At 49.3% G+C, this 20,170-nt stretch overlaps 1 protein-coding gene across 1 annotated transcript in view; it reads right to left on the bottom strand.

Moving 5' to 3' along the window:
• The window catches only part of PTK7 (protein tyrosine kinase 7 (inactive)), a 62,820-nt gene extending 43,506 nt beyond the window's left edge, over positions 1-19,314 (bottom strand). The window contains exon 1 of the mRNA XM_042938826.1: positions 19,072-19,314. Within this exon, the coding sequence (XP_042794760.1) occupies positions 19,072-19,150 (79 nt within the window). The 5' untranslated portion in view covers positions 19,151-19,314. The remainder of the gene's footprint in view (positions 1-19,071) is intronic.
• Positions 19,315-20,170: the final 856 nt, after the last annotated feature.

The raw sequence follows: 20,170 nt of genomic DNA, 5'->3' as shown, positions 1-20,170 counted from the left end.
TTAGGGGACCCGGGCCCTGCAGGGAAGACACATTTTGTATAGGCCTACACCATACACACATACACGCGCACACACACACACACACACACACACACACACACATTCAGGGATGAATCAGACAAGCTTATCCTCTTCAGATTTAAATCTTGTTCCTCAACCTAGCCTTTATCAATAATAAAGATGATACATTGATTTCCATCTGTCCAATTCCTGTGTCTGTCTTGTCTTCCCCATCCCTGCCTCCACTGGTTCCAAATTCAGAGGGGAGACAGATGAAATTTACTGACCCCATCAACATATAGTTTCCATGATATTGCTTTATGCCTGGAGCATTATATTTTTGTTGATTTTTGTGAGTGTGATTAAGTGTTTTCTTTGTATTTTCTAAAAGGTTACTTGCTGATAAGTAGCAAAATTTCTGGGTCTTGTGTAGTTTTGTATTTGGCCAAATGAGCCAACTCTCTTGTTGATTCTAATGGTTCTCAGTTGATACTTGAGCTATACATGTAAAAATCAAGGCAGTTGGCTGGCTCAGTTGGTAGAGCATGTGACTCTTGGTCTCAGGGTCATGAGTTTGAGCCCCATGTTGGGTGTGGAGCCTACTTAAAAAAAAATGATGCCACCTGCAAAAGACATTAACTTTATTTTGACTTTCATATTTCTTACAGTATTAATTCAACTAGAATTTCCAGAATAATGTTAAAATAGTGATTTTATTTTTTTGGTGTAATGCCTTCTTTATTTTTAATTTTTTTAATGTTTATTTATTTTTGAGAGAGAGAGTGAGACAGAGCATGAGCAGGGGAGGGGCAGAGAGAGAGGGAGACACAGAATCCAAAGCAGGCTCCAGGCTCCAAGCTATCAGCACAGAGCCCTACATGGGCTTGAACCCACAAACCACAAGATCATGACCTGAGCTGAAGTTGGACACTTAACCGACTGAGCCACCCAGGCACCTCTGCCTTCTTTATTTTAACGAGAACAGCATTACAGTTTCATTTTTTTTTAATATATGAGATTTATTGTCAAAATGGTTTCCATATAACACCCAGTGCTCATCCCAAAAGACGCCCTCTTCAATACCCATCACCCACCTACAGTTTCATTTTTAAGTATAATGTTGACTGTGGTTTGAATTTTTTATATTTATTTATTTATTTTGAGAGAATGAGAGAGACAGAGAGCAGGAAAGAGAGAATCCCAAGCAAGTTCTGAGCTGTCAGTGCAGAGCCCAATACAGATCTCAAGCCCACAAACTATGAGATCATGCCCCACATGGGGCTCTGCAGTGACTGCGTCTGTCTGTCTGTCTCTCTCTGCTCCTCCCCTGCTTTTCTCTCTCAATAAACCTTTAGTATATGTGCTGCGGAAGCGAGCACTCTCAATAAACTTTTAAAATAAAATAAATTTTTAAAAAATCAAGAACCAATGTTAATTTGTATCTAATGTCACTTTTGAATCTATTGACACAACTGCATCACTGTGTGACTTATTTTAATGAATTGTGTTTGATTAAATTACCCATGCATTTTTGAAATAAATCGGTTAGTTGTTTATAGTATGTTATCCTGTAACATATTATAAGATTCAATTTGACAGTATTTTATATTACTTTTACATCGATATTTCTCTGAGCAGTCTGCTTTTCTTTTCTGCACTGTCAGTCAGCATTTAGAAGCAAGGTTATATCAATGTTGTGACAGGTGGGGGGTGACCATCCATCTGTTCCTTGGCTGGATGACAACCTTTGCATCATAAGGTTCTATATCCTCAGCATTTAAAAAAAAAAAAAAAAAGATTTTAAAGTAATTGCTACACGCAATGTGGGACTCGAACTCACGATCCCGAGATCAAGAGTCACATGCTATAGCAACTGAGCCAGCCAGGGGCCCCATCCTCCACAATTTTTGAAATTTCCTGTCAGCGCCTTCAGATATAACAGTTTTGGGTTTTGTTTAGCTGTTTTTATTATCTTTCAATTGTTTTCAATAGATACTGGCCTATTTAGTCATTCTATTGGTTTCTGAATAAAATTCCGTAATTTTTGTTTTCCTTGCATAGACTTCTTAGCATGGCATGGTAACCCGTGATAAATTTTTTTAATCTTTCCATCGCGATGATCACAGGCGTGATTATCACTACACATTTCCGTACGTCCTCTTCACTGAACACTGAGATCCAGCTCATTCCCTGCTGCCTGTCCCCAGTGTCTACCAGGTGCCTAGTAGGTGCTCAAGAAATTGCTGTAAAGCCAAGAATGAGGCTAAAGCCTCTTTTTCCTTTCTTGGTTTACCTAATATTGACCTTTTCTTTTTCTTGATTGAACTTGCCGAAGCTTTTTTTACTGTTTTTTTTTTTTTTTCCAGGCAAGGACCTTAACTTATCAATTCTACACGTTTTCATTTCAAATTAATTTCAAAGCTGTGTTTGGAAGAAAATTAATAATCTTAAATCATTTCCTAAATAATGAAATAAATTAGGCTATTCATCTCAAGTTAGAAAAAGAACAAGAAAACAAACTTTGTCACTATTTTAGGTCTGTCTCAGGAAAAAAAGCATGAAACTTTTTTAAAACTTTCAAATTTATTTTGAGAAAGAGAAGGGGGAGGGGCAGAGAGAGAGAGAATCCCAAGCAGGCTCTGAGCTGTCAGCACAGAGCCCAACATGGGGCTCGAACCCACAAACCATGAGATCATGACCTGAGCCGAAATCAAGAGTCAGACGCATAACCAACAGAGTCACCCAGGTGCCCTTGTTCATTGTTTTTTAGCATCTTGAATCTATTTCTGTAATTATCACATTTTTTATTTTTGTCATCATTTTCATCTCCCTACACTTTTTCCTCTGAATTCTGAGAGCTACCAACAACATGGCATTGATTAGGTTAATCATAGTGCCCATGAGGCCCTTTAAAGATTACGCTGGGAACTTAATTCTGCTATTGCATTTTTGTTTCCTTGTACTTATTCGTTATCTCAGCCAGTCCCCTATTTCCTCACCCTTCTTGGTCGGCTTCCTTTTCATCTTGGTCTGTTGCTTCTCATCTGACTTTTTTTGTTGCTTCTCATCTTTTTTTTTTTTTTTTTAAATCTCAGATTGCATAAAGTACGTATCTTCGTGATGTTTTTGAGCGGGAGGAAGAGAGGTTGCCTTCAAAAAAAATCACTTCTTTTTCTCCAGCAGTCTTCCAAGGGAGGAATGACAAGGGCTGAACTAAGCCACGGGCATGGGATAGAAGGGAAGGGAACAGATAGGAGAGCAATTAAGGAGAGAGTAACAAAGGGAGAGGCGGGGGAAAAAAAACCAGACAGCGTGCAGAGCCTAAAGGCTCCCAAATATATGTCAGTGAGAAGTTGTAAGTGTCCCTGAAGCTCACCCCCACAAAACAATGGCAACAGCACAACACCCCTCCCACCCCCGCCCCCACACAGACTTTACTGCAAAGACCTTCTCATCATAGCCATATGAGGTGGACATTATCATTCTCATCCTACAGATGAAGAGATGGAGTCCAGAAAAGTGAAACTGCTTCCAAGACTAGGATTATGATCTGCAGAATCCAACTTCTTGAGCAACCATCTGGGATAGGGTCACTGGGCTTGGGGAAAAACAGACGACAGAAACTCAAGCCACCCTACTAAGCTCATTGTCAAGCTGGGGGGCCACAGAACACATCTGACAGAATGGAAAATAGAGAGGAGCGGGTAATTTAGAGCGGCATGGTGTAGAAGAAAGGCCATATGTGGCCTCAGAAATGAGGGAATGGGAAGCTGGGTGGGCAATGGGCTACCACACTCCCAAGTTACCTAGAACAACCTTGACTTACGTGGCTCTCTTGGCATAGCTATTAATAATGTCCCAGCCTAGCCAGTAAATTCTCTGGTTCCCCCTGGCAATGCTCCACACCTGAGCCACGCTTACCAGTTTTCACACATTACCCCGTGTGATTTTCACAGGCCTACTGCACAGTGGTGATTCAGAAACTTGATGAAAGCTATGAACTCCCTCCTGAGAAAAATTACAGAAATGCGAAATGTTGCACGCCACTTTGATATGTCCGTATCTTTTGACAGAGCAGCTCCACTTTGGGAATTTATCCTACAGACACACAAGCATAAGGGTAAAGGTGGGTACAAGGACATTTGTGACGGTGCTGTTTCAAATAGCAAATCCTCAGAAACACCCTAAAATCTGTCTGTAGGGAATGAGAGAAATAACCTAGGGAAGGGAGGGGGGAGGGAGGGCGGGCTGGTGGGGGGGGGGGGCGGATAGACAGCGCTTGCTTTCGGCCAAACTTCCCCTTAAAAATAGGTAGGAGTCTTCCTGCACTCCCCGCCCCCCTGTGCCCCCTACTCAGCAAGGTCCCATGGGAGGAAGAGACACGAGCAAGCTCGCAGGAGGAGGCTAAATAATGAATTGTAAGTGTGTGTTTTCTTTGGCCAGGGCAGTCTGGCCAAGCTCTGGGGGCTGCTGGGCAAACATTTTTCATATTTTAGTAGCTGGCCTATGCCCAAAGCAGCCAGAAGTTAAGTAAGCTTTGAATGAGCTGCACCCATCCTCTCCCCCGCCCCAAGAATTCTTAATGAGGTTCTAAGGCATAGGCCTCCAGCAAACCCGTCGTGTTGCCTTAAATATCACTCGCCCTTCACTACTTTTAATGAATGCAAATGATTCAGCAACAAAACACTTAGCCTGGAGTGAAATCCGTCTTTGTGTGGCTGGTTTCACCAGCTTACAGCCCAGCTCAGGCAGGGCCCTACCGGGCAGTGGCCCAGCAGAGCCTGAGGTGCCCAGGCTAGCCCAGGCAGACCCCTGCACACCCAGGGCAGCGGGAGCAGAGGGCAGGAAGTGCTCAGCATGAGGGAAGACCCGTCCCCTTTGCCCCCTACTCCACTCACCACCCCCGCCACCAGATGCAGACCCTCACAACTCCACCTCTTTACAACTCTGGCTCCGGGGCAGAGGAAAGTGTGAGCGGGGAAAACAAAAGGTATTTCTTTGATCTAATGAAAGGGGCTGGTCCCAGGCACCTCAAAGGCTTGTCCGGTCACCACACATCCTGCATTCAAGGGCATTACACCCTGACACGCCCACCCCCACACCTCCTCTTCACCTGATGCCAGGTACCTGCCGAACTGGGCGACCAAGAACCTGAAAAGCTCACTTGGATTCATGCCCTCCTTCACCAACTTCATGGAAGCAACAAAAACTGAGGCAGTGTAAATAACCCAATTTACACCCTGTTTTCAGAGTTCTCTGTTGGCTGCAAAAACTGAAAGCTAGTTGTCAGGAGTCTAAGAGCAACTTTTAACTCATTTACTTCCAACCTAGGGCTCAGGGGGATTTGCTGCCCGGTCAGCCTGATCATCAGCCTGATCAACACCTCTCCCCAGGGCTGAGGCAGCCGCCTGGACCAGAACAAGCAGCTGTTAATTCAGCTGCCAGAGCCATCACCCCCAAGGCCAGCAGCTGGCAAGAGACCCACATAGGTCCATCCAAGTCCTCCTCGGCTCTTCTGCTCATGGATGTAAATAAGGAACCGGCAGTGTTAGACCCAAACTGGGCAACTGGCTAAACTCAGGTCAACTGAGGGCCCATAGGTATCTCTCTGAGTGCCTTGGATATAAAAAGGCTTCAAAGTATTTGTTGACCTGGTTTGAAAAGAACCACTGCCTCTCTCAATCCTCACAGGGCAGAGAAGATGGGAAGATTGGCTTCCCCAGAAGAAAATTCACACTGAGTTTCAAAGGGCCTCTCAAATAAGTTTTTATCATCAAAAATGCCTTTACGGGCACATCAAAGGCTTTTAGGAAAAGAGCACTGGAATTTTCTTAACCTCAACACCATTCCTCCTGATTGTTCAAGACACATCAGCTACAATAGCTTATTCTTCTTCAAAACACTCCCAAAGGAAGCCAACAGAAGTGGAAAAAAAAAAAAAAAAAAAAGCGCATAGAAGGGCTGGGTCTCCTAGACCCTGCGACTTCTGAGTTCTTGCCTTCCAAAAGTGATCCATTAACCAGCCCCTTTCCTAGTTGGGCACAGCTACCAAGAGTTAAACTTCTAGAAAACACCAAAAGAATGCATTCTGAAACCCCTATAAGGTAGAATGGCTAAGCCTAGAGAAGTGAACATCTGGAAGGCTTGGAACACAAATCTACACAGCAATCTATTAAAAAGGGGGGGGGGGAGTTTTGCTCTTGACATTCACGAATACGTATAAAACAGACATATCTTTCTCTTTTTGTCTACAGTCTAAACCCCAACCCCACACCTAATCCATGCTACCATCAAATTAACCAGAACTCAACCAAGGGATGAGCTCCTCAGCCTCTGGGCCACTTCCATCCTGAAGGGAAAAGGTGCCACTGAGTAAGTGCCTGAGTAGCACAAAGCAGAAGGAACAGCAGCGCTGTCTCCACAAAGCTTGGATCAACCCCACACAACTGTGCAGCCTGGGAGGCGAAGAAAATGCTACCACCATTGTCTGTCTCCTGCCTGCCCCACTCACATCTCCATCCTCTGAGTGCCTGGCATTTACTGTGTCCCCCTCTTTGGTGCTTCTCTGCACCCTTGCCTTGTTAATTACTCTCTTCTGGTTCAGTCTCAACTTGCCTACCAGACAATCCGTTCCTGGAGTGAGTCTCTAGTCTCCCCCAGGAATAGCTCAGCCTTTTTAAATGGAGACTCGACCATCAGAGAGGCATTTTCTTTCCATAATAGACTGTTTGCCCTCGTAGGGACATCCACCTCCTTTTCTAGACATCTCTTGCCTTCTAAGGACTTAAAGTACCCACCATACACACACACACACACACACACACACACACACACACACACCCCCTCACACGCATACACAACCTAGCATGATGCCTTATGCCTTAAGCATCATTTGTTATTTATGTGCCAGACTAAAAGGAAAATAGTTTCTACTGAAAGTTACTGGTGGGTGGCAAACAAAAGCAGCCCTGTAAATAAATTACTGTCATCACGTTATAACTATCTTTGATTGAGCATTCACTCTAAGACAGACTAAGTCCTTCACATACACATGAATTTCAAAGATGCCACCGACATTAGGATGCACGGTTTTTTGTGTTACACGAAAAGGAAATGGTCCCAGTTAAACTAGAACACAATCGTGTTACCATCCGGTTTCAAAGATGTGAAACTGAAAAATAAGCACCTTAGAGTTTTGATGAAAGACAGTACTATCTCACCTAATTTTTACAAGCACCCTCATGGGATTGGTATTATTACCTTTATCCTCCTACAAAAGGGGAAATTGCGGCTCAAAGAGGTGAACAGACCTAGGGTCTCTCAGGAGCAAGTTGTGAAGCCAGAACTCAGTTCTTAAATAATTTCTGAATTTCCCGGGGAGGGGGGCGGTGGCACCCAGCAGGCCTCAGGCAGACCATCCCCAGCTAAGCAGTCCCATCAAAGGCAAGTAACACTTGCTTGGCTGATTGCTAAAATCCGGGTCTTTTTGCAATTGCTCCTTCACAGATCTACTTCCAGAAACAACAACAAAAGGAAAACAGGTTTTCCTAGCTCCTTCCTCACAAAACTGGCTGGAAGTGAGGGGGAACCTCTCAGCCAACTTGTTATATATAAAGCACATTTAATGAGCCTTTCAAGCTGCGGGGGTGGAAGAAGGAAGGGTTCACTGGAAATCTGATACTTTGGCAGCCAAACTAGAGGGGAGAGGGACAAGGCCCTTAGCATCAGCCTCAGGGGGATAAACACCATCCCAACCCCCTTTGTTTGCCAGAAAGAGATACTTCCTGGGGGGGGGGGGGGGCAGTGGGCAGGAGGCAGCAATGCTTTTTATGACAAAGCCCACCTAACAACAACCCTCCACCAGAGACCTGGCTGAGGTCTTTGTACAACCCACCTAACCATAAACCTTCTGTCCTTTTCCAAACCTGCTGGGGTCCCTCTACCCACAAATACCTGTGACCGCCATAAACGCCCTTAAACAGCCCCCGTTTACTGCCCAGCCTGCCTGCTGCTAAATGAGGGCATTTGTTTCAAATTTGCAAATACCGAAAGCAGTGGAAACCTAAGTCCACTCCTAAAGTGAAATGTTCTGCATTCCTCCAGGCCTGCAGCACCCCGCTTCAAAAGCTACAAGAGGCCCTGGCTGTTTACTCACTGGTGGGGCTATTGGGAGAGGTATTTCCCCGCTCCCTGAGGAGGGCTCCTTTGATCTGGGCTGGGTGGGAAGGGGACAGAGAGGGGTGCCACCCAAGCCCGGCCCCGGCTGGCCCAAGCTCCCCTGCCTCCTTTCTGGGTTGCTGGCAACAGCTCCAGGGGGGCCCGGGAAAGTAAGTCTCACAGGGAGGCTCAAGGAGAGAGACACAGCAGGCCAGCTCTGCAGGACCTCTCAGACCCTGTTCAAATGGCCCCGGAAACAAAGGTAAAGAGAGGGAAAAAAAGGCATGCGAGGCCAGAGAAGCACCCCAGTCCCTTACAATGAAGGGAAAACTCGCCACCCCTCGGCCTGTACTGTACCAACAAACTCAAGACACTTCAACGAGGCAGGGTGTGTGTTTACTAAATAAAAAGTCTTTTGTTTTAAGGATTTTTCAGAAAGAGGGGAGTGGTAAGGAGCAGACAGAGATCCTCCTCCAGGCCCCCCGGGGCTGTTCCTGGGCCCAGCAGCCCCTCCTCCCCCTGGAAGCTCCTCCCGCAGGAGGCCCGGACCCCTGCGGTGGAGGAGGAGCTCGGATCACAGGCAGGATCACAGGCTGGATCACAGGCACAAAGCTGCTTGCAAGTTGGGCATTTTCTAAATTGGTCAGTTTAACAACGGGTTAATCTGCTAAATTAACCAAACAGATAGGATGGTTTGCTCTTTGTAGCTGGCGCTGTGAGACCAACAGCACTTCTTACTGGTTTTTTGTTTTGGTTTGGTTTTTTCCCCCTCTAAGGCTACAAGACAACCATTTTCTTTGTTTGTGAATTTTGTTTTTCAGGTAGCTGGAAATGACCTTGGGATCTCACATGCTATCCTAGCACATCCCCTCTTTAAGGACCTGCTGACCTAAAGGAACCTTCTCTTGTTTTTGAACAGACGAGCTACAACAGAATCAGAACGCCAAATACCACTTTGTCCCCTTCAATGATAGGATACAGGTTCCCATGTTGGAATCCTAGAATTTCAGAAGCAGAAGAACAAACTTAGCAGGATTGCCAAGAGCGGTTCACAGCTCAGCTAAAGGGAGATGTACCTGGCACTAAAAAACGTACATCTCCTCGACTGTCATTGGTCATTGTCCAAGCAATTCTGAAATCTCTTGAAAATTAAAAGACCTGCCTCCAAAGTCAGACATGAAAGGGAAACCTACATCCATCATGTCCCTACTATGTGCCAGGGCCTGTACCACCAAGTGTGGGCTCATCCATCTGTACAAAAGTAGTTAGAGGCAGCAACTCTATTATCCACAGCAGTGATGACTCTGTTACCACCTACGTGGTCTCCACCACAGCGTAACCTTAGTGTGCAACTCCCAGCAGGCACACTGGTCTGGAATGTGGCAATACACCTGCAAGCCAGGGCCTGTAACTGCCCGTGACCTTCCAGAAGCACCAGGCGGAAGAGATGGAGGACTCAGAGGTTCATGAGAAAAGCTCAAATCGTGGGGATTCGGGCACGGTGTTCTGGACTTCTAGATTACATAGCCTGACCATAACTAAAAACTTTAACATGTACACAAGCCTCTGAATGGGCCATTGAAAACCTCAACCTTGCTGTTTTGTAAGAACAACAACAACAAAAATTTATAAGAGCAAGAAAAATTGGCAATCTTGAATGCTGTGGCCCAAAAGATCTCTGCATGCATAAGTTACTGATACAACTCCTTACGCAGAAAGAGCAAAGGCTCCCGATCCTCTAACAGGACTGCTCCTAAACCCCACCCAGACAGTTATGTCACCTGCCAAATCCACTCCCCCACATTCAGCCCACTCTGAGTTCACCCCACTCCAAGGCATGTGTGTGTGTAACACTTCACAGCCTCTAGGATATATGAGAGCACAGAATCAGCTCTCCCGTTTACCAGCTCTGCAGTCCTGAGTGGATCATACTTTGTACCTCAGTTTCCCTGTCAAATGCCTCCCATCCTTTTACCCCGCCTCCCCCCACCAAAAAAAAAAACCCAACCGCCCTCATCCTGCATACCTGTGAGCCTTGGGAATAGGATCGAAAGTCAGTGTGAGCAAAAGCATTCTGTCAACTGCAAAGGTAGGTCCGCTTGTTGGGATTACAGAGGAGGCTCTCCCAAAGCACACCCAGCCCCTCCTTCCAGCTTAAAGGCTCCCTTCAGTGGTTCCCCCTTCTGTACAAACGAAAAGGTGTTCCTCACCAAGGCACTAGTCCCTCCAGTACTTTGAGGACCAACCAGGTAAGTTTCTGCCTTCTTTTACTCAGATAAAAACTCTTCCTTTTTTTTTTCTTCGTAAGAATTCTTTCCCAAACCTTTCCAAAATTTACTCAAACTTCTCCATTCCCCTTCACATCCAAGAATTAAACCCTAATACCCACATCACCAGTTGATCGAGTCTAAACACATCTGTGCCCATGCACTAGAGACTCCAGAACAAAATGCAGCCCTTAAAGTCCTCTCTCTAAAACCAAGGGTGAGGAGGAGGGCGTGTAACATGTAACAGAAACACAGGTGGGGGCACCTGGATGGCTCAGTCACTTAAGTCCAACTTCGACTCAGGTCATGATCTCATGGTTCATGAGTTCGAGCCCCACATCAGGCTCTGTGCTGACAGCTCAGAGCATGGAGCCTGCTTCAGATTCTGCGTCTCCCTATCTTTCTGCCCCTCCCCTACATGTGCTCTCTCGCTCTCTCTCTCTCTCTCTCGAAAATAAATAAAACATTTAAAAAATTTAAAAAAAAATAAACACAGCTGGACGTTGTATATGGCAACGCTGGGTGAGCCCCAAAGACAACCACCTTAAAGGTCTTCCAAGGTCTTGTGTCCTCAAGTTGAGGCCAGAGCGGAAGGTGGGACTTGCCCAACATCACATGAGAAGTCTGTGGCAAATGTGGGAACAGGGCCCATGTCTCCCTCCCAGGCCCTCCTCAGGAGGGATGTACACCTCACACCTCCAGGTACCGAGAACTCGAGCCCACCAACACCCATCTTTGCCACTAAAGTGATACCACCACTCTTGCAGGATTTCCTCTAAAATAGGCAAGCCTACACACTTTACCTGGAGCCACTGGAGGTCCCCAGTGTGCCCAGGGAAAGAGGACACAGGAGACAGGCAAGCCTGATACTTCTTAATGAGATGTGGCCTGAGCAGGCCCTCTTCCCTGAAGATTCAGCCAGCCTTCTTTATTAATTATTACATAAGGCTTTAGAAGCCTGCATGTGCAAGGCAGTAAAATCTTGGGTTAGGGGAGGAGCCTAGACACAGACCAAGACCCCAGCAGCTACAGACATATAATATGGAGTGGGTACAGCACTGGGGCCCCCACCTCCCAGGCTTCTCCTACAGTGTGGGATGAGAGCAGCAGTGTCCCACCCCACCACCACAGGAGGGAGGTGAATAGTAGTGAAAATGGCTCAACTAAGACATAGTATTAGACTAGAGGTCACCAAAATCATCTTGGACCATCAGCTGAGAAGCAAAGAGACACTCATTCCAATGGGACAGCCACATATGACTATTCAGGTTGTGCACTGCTCAAGATGCCCAGCCAAGGTGTTAATACCGAAATACTGCCCTGTGTCCTTTTTTTTTTTTTTAATTTTTTTTAATGTTTATTCATTTTTGAGAGACAGAAAGACACAGACAGTGAGCAGAGGAGGGGCCAAGAGACAGGGAGACACAGAATCCAAAGCAGGTTCCAGGCTCTGAGCTGTCAGCACACAGCCTGACCTGGCTGCCCTGCGTCCTGATGCAGGGCTGCATTCACTTGGAGAAAGGGTGCCTATTTCTAATTTGCACAAGGGCACTCTATGAGCTAGCTGCTGGGACATCTCAGCCATCCATGCCCCAAAGAAACAATCATTCTCCTCACTGCCTCACCAACGGCGCCCCAGAAGGGGCAAAAAAGAGCCAGTGTGTCTCCTGGGGGGAAAGCAGTGCATGCTACTGCCTACTCTGACCTCCTTAACCACCCACAGGGGAGAGCCCTCCATCCCTGACCACATCGTACCTTGGGAACCTCCCCATGGTATTTGGTAGAAGTTCACCCAAGCGACCCAGAGCAACTGACTGGGGAAACCCCACAGCCATTCTGTGATGACCAAAGCCCCTCCCTTGGGTATCATAAAAGTCTGCCTAAGCTGCAAGAAGCACAGCTTCCTACCCTCTCCCCAGAAGAACATTAGCATGCCGAGGGAGATGGTGACTCCACACCAGCACTGAGCACCCTGGGAGAATCTGGTACTAGGACGGAGGGGGAAGAGTTCCCACCAGAAAATGCGAAGTGGCCGTGCTCACATTTCTGAGCTGCTGTTGGAATACTGAGACCCATTTAGACAATCTGTGCTCTCAAATGAGGAAACCATTTCTAAAGCTGCCCGTCAAGAGCAACTTTGTTGAGCCTTGCAAACCATGCTAGGGATTGAGGACTGGAAACAAAGGCTGACACATTAAGAGGAGACAAAGGGTCAGGACAGTCTCTGGGAACAGACATCGGAGCTGACCAGAGGGACTGCACCCCTGGGTCAACCACCTCCGGTGGGAGTACTACATCATAATTTCCTCAGCACTTGTACTTTGCAGATGAGGAAACTGAGTCTCGGAAAGGTTAATTCACCAGCTCGAGGTCATGTGGCTAGGCGGCAATTGAGCCCGGACCAAAATATAGAAAAGCAGGTGTCACAGGACCACAGATGTCGCTTCTCTTCCTTTATCATACATTGATGTGTGTGATGTTAGACAAGAACCACCTAAGTTTTCAGACTCCTGGTACAATGCCTTTTTGTCATTCTGATCGGTCACCACAGCCTACATCTACTAGCAATTCAATGCTCTCTCTTCTCCGAAGCCCTTCTACTACCCTTTTGCGCCTGCATCATGGACTTACTCTCCTACACATTCTAGAATGGCCTTCTATTCAGCATTTTACCAAGTGGTGTCTTTTGCTGCAGTTGACGTGATTCACATCTCTCTATCGTGTCTCCTTCCTGTCTCCCACCCCACCTGAGACAGCTTCACCCACAGAAAACACTCAAATACATTTGGAACAGACCCCATCCTAAGCCCCTCAATATCAATACCAACCCTTCTCATCACCACGCCTCCACTTTGGACGGACAAACTCCTTATGGCAACCCAGTGGTTCTCAAACCTGAATGTAGGTAAGAATCTCCTGGGAAACAATTTTATTTTACTTTTCCTGGGAAGCAATTTTAAGATGCCATTTCCTTTTGAGATGTGAGCCATGCCTGGATTGGCTATTCAAAAATTACAACAGAACCTAACAAGTAAGGAAGGAAAATGCCTTTTCTGACTCCTTCCCCGATGATTCGGATGGGCAGCAATTGAGCCAGGACCAGGTCGACCGTAAGGCCCAGACAGCTCAAAGTTTAAATAGGTCCTCTGGTTACCTGCCCTCCTTCTGTATTACCTGGTGGTCTCTGGACCAGAAATCTACATCTTCCTAACGTGTGACTCACAGTCCCTACCCCCATAACTCCAGACCTAGTTTCCAGCCATTAAATACCCACCTAACCCAGCAGCTGCATAGCCTTGCTCATCGGGGTCTAAGCTTCTGGCAGGAACTTGGGATCCACAGGACACCCACTAGACTGCGTTCCACTCACCTGTGTATTCAGTCAGTGTCATCACACAAAGGGACACCGGAGCTTGGTGACCCCAATCCAAGCTGCAAGAGGGGAAAGGCGCCTGCGTGTGTCAGCCCTTCCAGCAAAGCTTCCTCCCTGCCCCACTGCCGCCTGTGTAGCATTACTGGGAGGGAAAAGGCCTGAACGCAGAGAAGAGGATGGAAAAAGTGACACACTGCAGAGGGCTTCCTCAAACCACTGACTAGCTGTAGCAGCTTCTGTGCCAGCTCCACCAAAGCGCCAAGGGGCTCAGCAGGGCCACATGTGCACTCAGCGGTGAACTCAGAGAACCCCAAGACAGGACTCTAACCCAGTCACCATGGCAGCTTTGGGGACAAAAGGACCAGGCGATGGGGGGGGCCAGAGCAGGAATCCAAAAGAGAGGCAGGCAGCCAGCTCGAAGGCAAGGCTAGAGCCCGCCCTCCCCGCCCCCCAGCAAGCGTGGCCCTGAACCTGTAACCCCTCCATGTGGCTCTGCCAGGGGTAGTGCCAGGGGCACAGAGCAGAAAAGCATGCTACTGAGGCTAGGAAGGGCAGAGGAGTCTGAGGGATGCAGGCCAAGGACACCCAGCCCTGTTTCATGACCCTTTCTTCCATCAGGAAAACACCAAAGACTGAATCCCTGGCCCCAAACTGCTCTTGGCTCAAATATTAGAGTCGGAACCGGCCAACGTCCATCCCAGATGAGTCTCACAGAAGCCCCACTGGCTTAGACACAAACACACAAACCCCTTCACTCCAAAACATGAAGTCTTCCAAAGATTCAACAACCATCGCCAAAGCCCAACAGAGACGCCGCCTCCCTTTATGAATCAAATGTATTCCTGAAAAGTCATCCACCGACGAAATTTCTGCCTAACAAATCCAACTTCTCCGCTGACTTTCATTATAAAATGAGACATACGCTCCTCGAGGAAAAGCTGAGGCTCCAGGAGGAATTGAATATCACACTTACTGCCGCACACCTTCTGGAGTCACACGTTTAATGGACAGGTTTCCTGACAAAATCTAACTCAAATTCAACCCAAAGTGAGGTAATTTTTTTTTCTTTTTTTGGTGAGGTAATTTTTAAGTGCACATGTCACACCAGAGTTCCCATGAATTAAAAGTTATTTAAGGTAAATGTTCAAATACTGTTCAAGATTCAGGGTCCCTAATTTGAAAGCTTCTGGAACTTTGGGGTACAGTCACCTTGGGGAGCTTATTTTTAATGTTTTTTAATGTTTATTTGAGAGACAGAGAGAGAGAGAGAGAGAGAGAGAAGGGGAGAGGCAGAGAGAGAGGGAGACAAAGAATCCAAAGCAGGCTCCAGGCTCTGAGCTGTCAGCACAGGGCCTGAAGAGGGGCTCAAACCCGCGAATTAGGAGATCATGACCTGAGCTGAAGTTGGATGCTTAACTGACTGAGCCACCCAGCTGCCCCACCTTGGGGAGCTTATTAAATGCAGACTGGAATTCTGACTTGTGCTCCCAGGGAGTGTTGGTGCCACTTTTCTGTGGGCCTTATTTTGAATGGCCCCTATACAGCTCCCAGTTTTAGACTCTGAGGCAGGCCAGCTTCACATGTAGAAGTGGTTACCCCTGCCCAGAATGTCTGGGGAAAGCCAGAAGCCCTAGCACATCAACAAAGAATGGACAGCCCAGAAACAGGGAACGATGGTCTGACCCCTTGATTCAGTCCTGGCAGAGCAGGTACAAGGAGGAACAACAGGCAGCCCCAACCCAGAGAAGGTGGAAAGGGTACAGGACCCCCAACACCTCGGAGGTAAAGGGGATGTTTACTTCTGCCCTTGATTGCTCTGCCTTGTACCCAAAAGGTTCATTTTTAATAAGCCTAGAAAAGGACTCATTTTAAATGATACTGTAAAGAATTCGACAAGGGGGGGCACTTTAGAAAGTTAAAACTTGAGGGGCACCTGGGTGGCTCAGTCAGCTGAGTGACTGAGTTCTCAGTCACGATCTCAGTTGAGTCCACCTCAACTCAGTTCACGATCTCACGGGTCATGAGTTCGAGCCCCGCGATGGGCTCGCTGCTGTCACCGCAGAGCCTGCTTGGGATTCTCTCACTCTCCCTCTCTCTCTGCCCTTTCCCTAATGGCTTTCTCCCTTTCTCTCTCAAAGTAAATAAACAAAAGAAAGAAAGAAAGTTAAAACTCAAATGGGACAAAAATATGGACATGTCCTAAGAATGACAGAGTCCAAAAGTTCTACAGGCGTCTTTCTGGCAGGAGAATGGGACAGCTCTGGGGACAAAAGTGGAAGTGGGGCCGGGCAAGAGAGAGATGGGGGAGGCAACACATACCAAGGACTGGCCTGAGAGGAAAGAAAGGTCTGAGAAACCACACATGTCTTAGGGGATGGTAAATTGACTAGCTGGGCTGGAATGGAAGGTCCAGTAGGTGGAAAATGTTTCTGGTTGGGGGTGACTTGTGAGGCTGGAAAGGTATGTGGGAAGCATACCCCAGGAGAGGGAAGAACAAGAAAGGGGCCCTTTATAGACTTCATTACATTTAATCCTCTGCACAACTCCAGAAAGTTAAGTCCCTTTACAGAGGAGGCAAACTGTGAGGTCAAGAAATTTGCCCAGGGCCACCGGGCCTGTCAAAGACTTCAAGTTGCTGTTTTGCCAAATACACAGCCTGCACAGCTCTCTCCACCATTCAGCCCCGCTCTGAACACCACGAGTGTGATCAGATCCCTCAGCAAGTGATGTGCACAGACTACCCTTGCCCTCCCACAGCAGGTACTTCCCAACAACTGAGGAAACCCATCACTGATAAAAGCAACTCCTAGGCCTGAATTACAGGCTGCAGAGCCTCAAGGAATCCGCAGGACAGCCTATCTCTGAATGTGACAACTCAACCTGCCCAAAAGACACAAGAGCCTGGAAGGAAGAACCCAGAGAGGGGAGATGGGAATGGTGATAGGTAGTGACCACAACTGACCACTCAAACAGCTGGTGATAAGACTCCCAGATTTTCAACACCAAGCCCTCTCTTCCCCCTCCGCCGTATTTATCACAACAGGGATCTCAAAGTTTGGAAAGCTACTCAGCCATTTACAGCATAATTGCCCAAACTTCAAAATGGTCTAATCCAAAAACCTAGCCAGAGTAGGTCCCTCACTCCGGCCTTATTAACAGCAGGGTCTCACTAAAACTCCAGTTAATTACACAGTTAAACAGTAAGATGGAAAAATCTACTATAATCTATTAAAAAATCGTTGCCCCCTGAAGTCATGCCGTCTGGGGGTGGGTTGAGTCCCCGGATTTCACCAGAAGACAGCAGGCGCCTCAGCCTCGGCTGAAATTGTTTACAGCACATGGACAGGTTCCACACCAAGGCACATTTGGTGGAACTGATTTAAGGCTCTCATTAAAATGTTCCTTTGTTGAGCACAAGACATCTCCCCACCCCCCGAGGAGATTCCAGACCTCCAGTCCCAAGCCCTCAGCCTGCCTGCCCTAACTTCCCCCAAGACCCCCCTCTATGCTAAACACCCGTCACCGGATTAACATCGATTAACATCAGAGTCATCTTCTCACACAAGGAATTTAGGAATTTAGCATTTGTTGAACGAACAAGGGCCCAGTCCCCACCAGAATCTCCCCTTGACTCCAGAACTCTAAACATCAGCAGGGAAGACAGCCAAATCAGGCGACGCACACACCCAAACCCAGCCACCGACCTGCGAAGCCTGGGAGCTGGAGCTGCTCACCCATATGGCTGGGCCCCCGATCCTGGCTGCGCAAAAAAACTTCCATACTTCCTCTGGGAGCAGATGTGGGTTCTGCCATGAGCAATAACCACCCTACACATCACAAGGAACACAGGGCAGCTCCAGAAACACCTCCTACGAATCCCTGGAGCCTGTTCCTACCTCTCCGTCTTGAGTTACAATTACCTCTCCATTTAACTAGGGGTGGGGGAGATGTTGATTCCATAAGCACCAGAACCTCCCAACAGCTGGCAAGCCAAGGGAGATGTCAGAAAAGGCTATTCTCTACCCCCACCCTCTCTATGGCCACTCTTCCAAGAAAGAGGAAAGTGATAAGCTAGGACCAGGTGTCCTGGGCAGAGTTCCTCCAGAAAGGGCTGCTGCCAGGATCATTACCAAAGAAAGAGAGAGAGAGAGAGAGAGAGAGAGAGAGAGAATATGTGTGTGTGTGTGTGTGTGTGTGTGTGTGTGTGTGTGTGTGTGTGTGTGTTGTGGGGGACATATTTCCAGTCCAGGCTGTTGGGGGTGTGCAGGTAGCTTGGTGCTTTCCCGTAAAGCACTTCAACACCTCATTGGTGACTCTCAGGTGTGACCAAGTCAGGAAATAAAGGCTGGGGGGGGGGGAGGGAGCGGGGGTGTCGGGTCCTGTCTGCCCTGTAGATACCGGCCACACCCTCATCAAAACGCTGAGGCCCTCCAAGAAAGGGCAGAATGAACTCTTTTTGCCTTTCTGTCCGTAGAATGAGAGATTTTCTTTCCTCGGTGCGGAGAGACAGGATGGAAATCCAGGAAGGAGCAGAACAAACCCCGTCCGCACCTTTGCAGGCCGGCCATGCCCGATTTTGGCAGCGGCCTTCACACATTAGTCACCGCGACAGCCTCGGACTCTCCGCTCCCCAGATTCGACCCGGCTGGGAGTGGGCTCAGGGCTCGGGCCCAGGAACTGGAGGAGACGGGGCGGCCCCTAATTCTCCCCTTCTTCCGCCCGCACCAGCAGGGCCATCAGGAGTCCCAGTCTGGCCCGGGAACTTGGAGGAGGGAAGCCGGGAGCGTCTGGCCGGCGTAGGTAACAAAGCTCCGCGCTCTGCGCGTCGCAGGTCGGTCCCGCATCCGGCCCCAGGCCGGCCCCCCTCACCTAGGCTGAGACTACTGGGGGAACTCCGTCTCCCCCGCCGCCAGCCACCTCACCGCGCCCCCCCAAGTAGAAGGGAGTCGTTTCCCCCCCGAAAAGAAACTCGCCACCGGGGCCCGGGAGCCGGCAACTCCCGGCAGTTCCCGAGCAAACTCTCCGTTCAGACCGGGAAAACTCTGTGGCGGCTGGAAACGTGTCCTCACGGGCGCGAAGGGAGAGGGGCCCCGAGCGAGTCCGTGGGGGGTTAGCCAAACCGGCCGCCGAGACCTCGCGCCCACCGAGACCTCGCCACCACCCCAGAGTGTCTTGCCTGGCCCAGCCACCCAAAGCCACCTCCCCGGTGTCCCCTTTTGCCCGCGGGGCTCCCGCGCTTCTCGCGCCCCGCTCCCGCAGCTCGCCGCGACTCACCGCCCAGCAGCGGCAGCAGCAGGACGCTGAGCAGAGGCAGCCGGCGGAGGCTGCTCGGGGTTCCCCGCGCAGCTCCCATCGCGGCGGCGGGCTCGGGGAGAGGAGCCGGCCGGCGCACGGCGGGCGCGCGAACTGCGCTCCGCGGCGGGCCCGGGAGGCGGAGCGCACCGGAGCGCGGGCGCCGCTGCAGTAGCCGCAGCCGGAGCCCGAGCCCGAGGCGTCCCGAGCCGGAGCCGCGCGCCGCTGGTACCTCCGAACCCTCGCGCGCCGCCGCCGCAGCCACCGCCTCCAAGCCCCGCCCCGCGACGCCCCCTCCCCGCCGGCCGCCGCGCGGCGCCCCGCCCCCTCGACGCCCCCACCCCGCCGTGGCGGGGGAGGAGCTCGCAGTTGGGGGAGGGGTCTGGAGATGGACGGGGGACTGAAGAAGGGAGGCCCCGGGGAGTGCGGGGGACCTGACGAGGTAGGGGAGCGTCCGCTGTGCCTACCGCCCGCTCAATCTGCAGGGACTCAGAGAACCATAGTGACTTTTGTGGCCGGCCCCTGGGGAGGACTGTCAGTTCTGGGCCTTCCTGGGGGCTCTGACCAACGGTTCCCCCAAATTCTCTGGGTAGGAGTGGGGAAATGTGGGCTCTGGCTCACTTCTCAGCAACCAGAAATCCTGAGGAAGACCTAGAACAGAAGGGTGTCTTTGATGTCCCCAAGCAAGGTAGCCCGGAGATACTGTAGAACCCCTGAAGAAGTGAGGGACCAGTGCATGGCTGGGTTCTGGTTTGGCTCTGGACCAATCTGAGCCCAAAGGTACAAACAGGCTCGGCTTCAGCCTGGCTGAAGGCCGTGAAACTGACAAATTTATCCCAAGTCCATCTCCGGGCAGTCTGGGCTGCAGGGCATGGCCAAGTCTCCAGCTGTGGGGAGGCCCAGTGCAGCCCTTGTTCCAGGCACCCCCCACCCCCAGCGCCACCACCCCCACATTCTTTCTTTGTTGTGAAAGCAGCAAGGGGTGTAGGAGGCGGGTCAGGAAGAGTCAAGCTTTAGAAGATGGGCCCCAGCTGCTGCTCAGGCCTCCAGGATATGCTGAGAGGGGATGGATAGTGAGTGC

The sequence above is a fragment of the Panthera leo genome, chromosome B2, assembly GCF_018350215.1.
Source record: "Panthera leo isolate Ple1 chromosome B2, P.leo_Ple1_pat1.1, whole genome shotgun sequence".
Taxonomy (NCBI): Eukaryota; Metazoa; Chordata; class Mammalia; order Carnivora; family Felidae; genus Panthera; species Panthera leo.
Note: the sequence above shows the minus strand (reverse complement) of the source record. Positions and strands in the feature narration are given on the sequence as shown.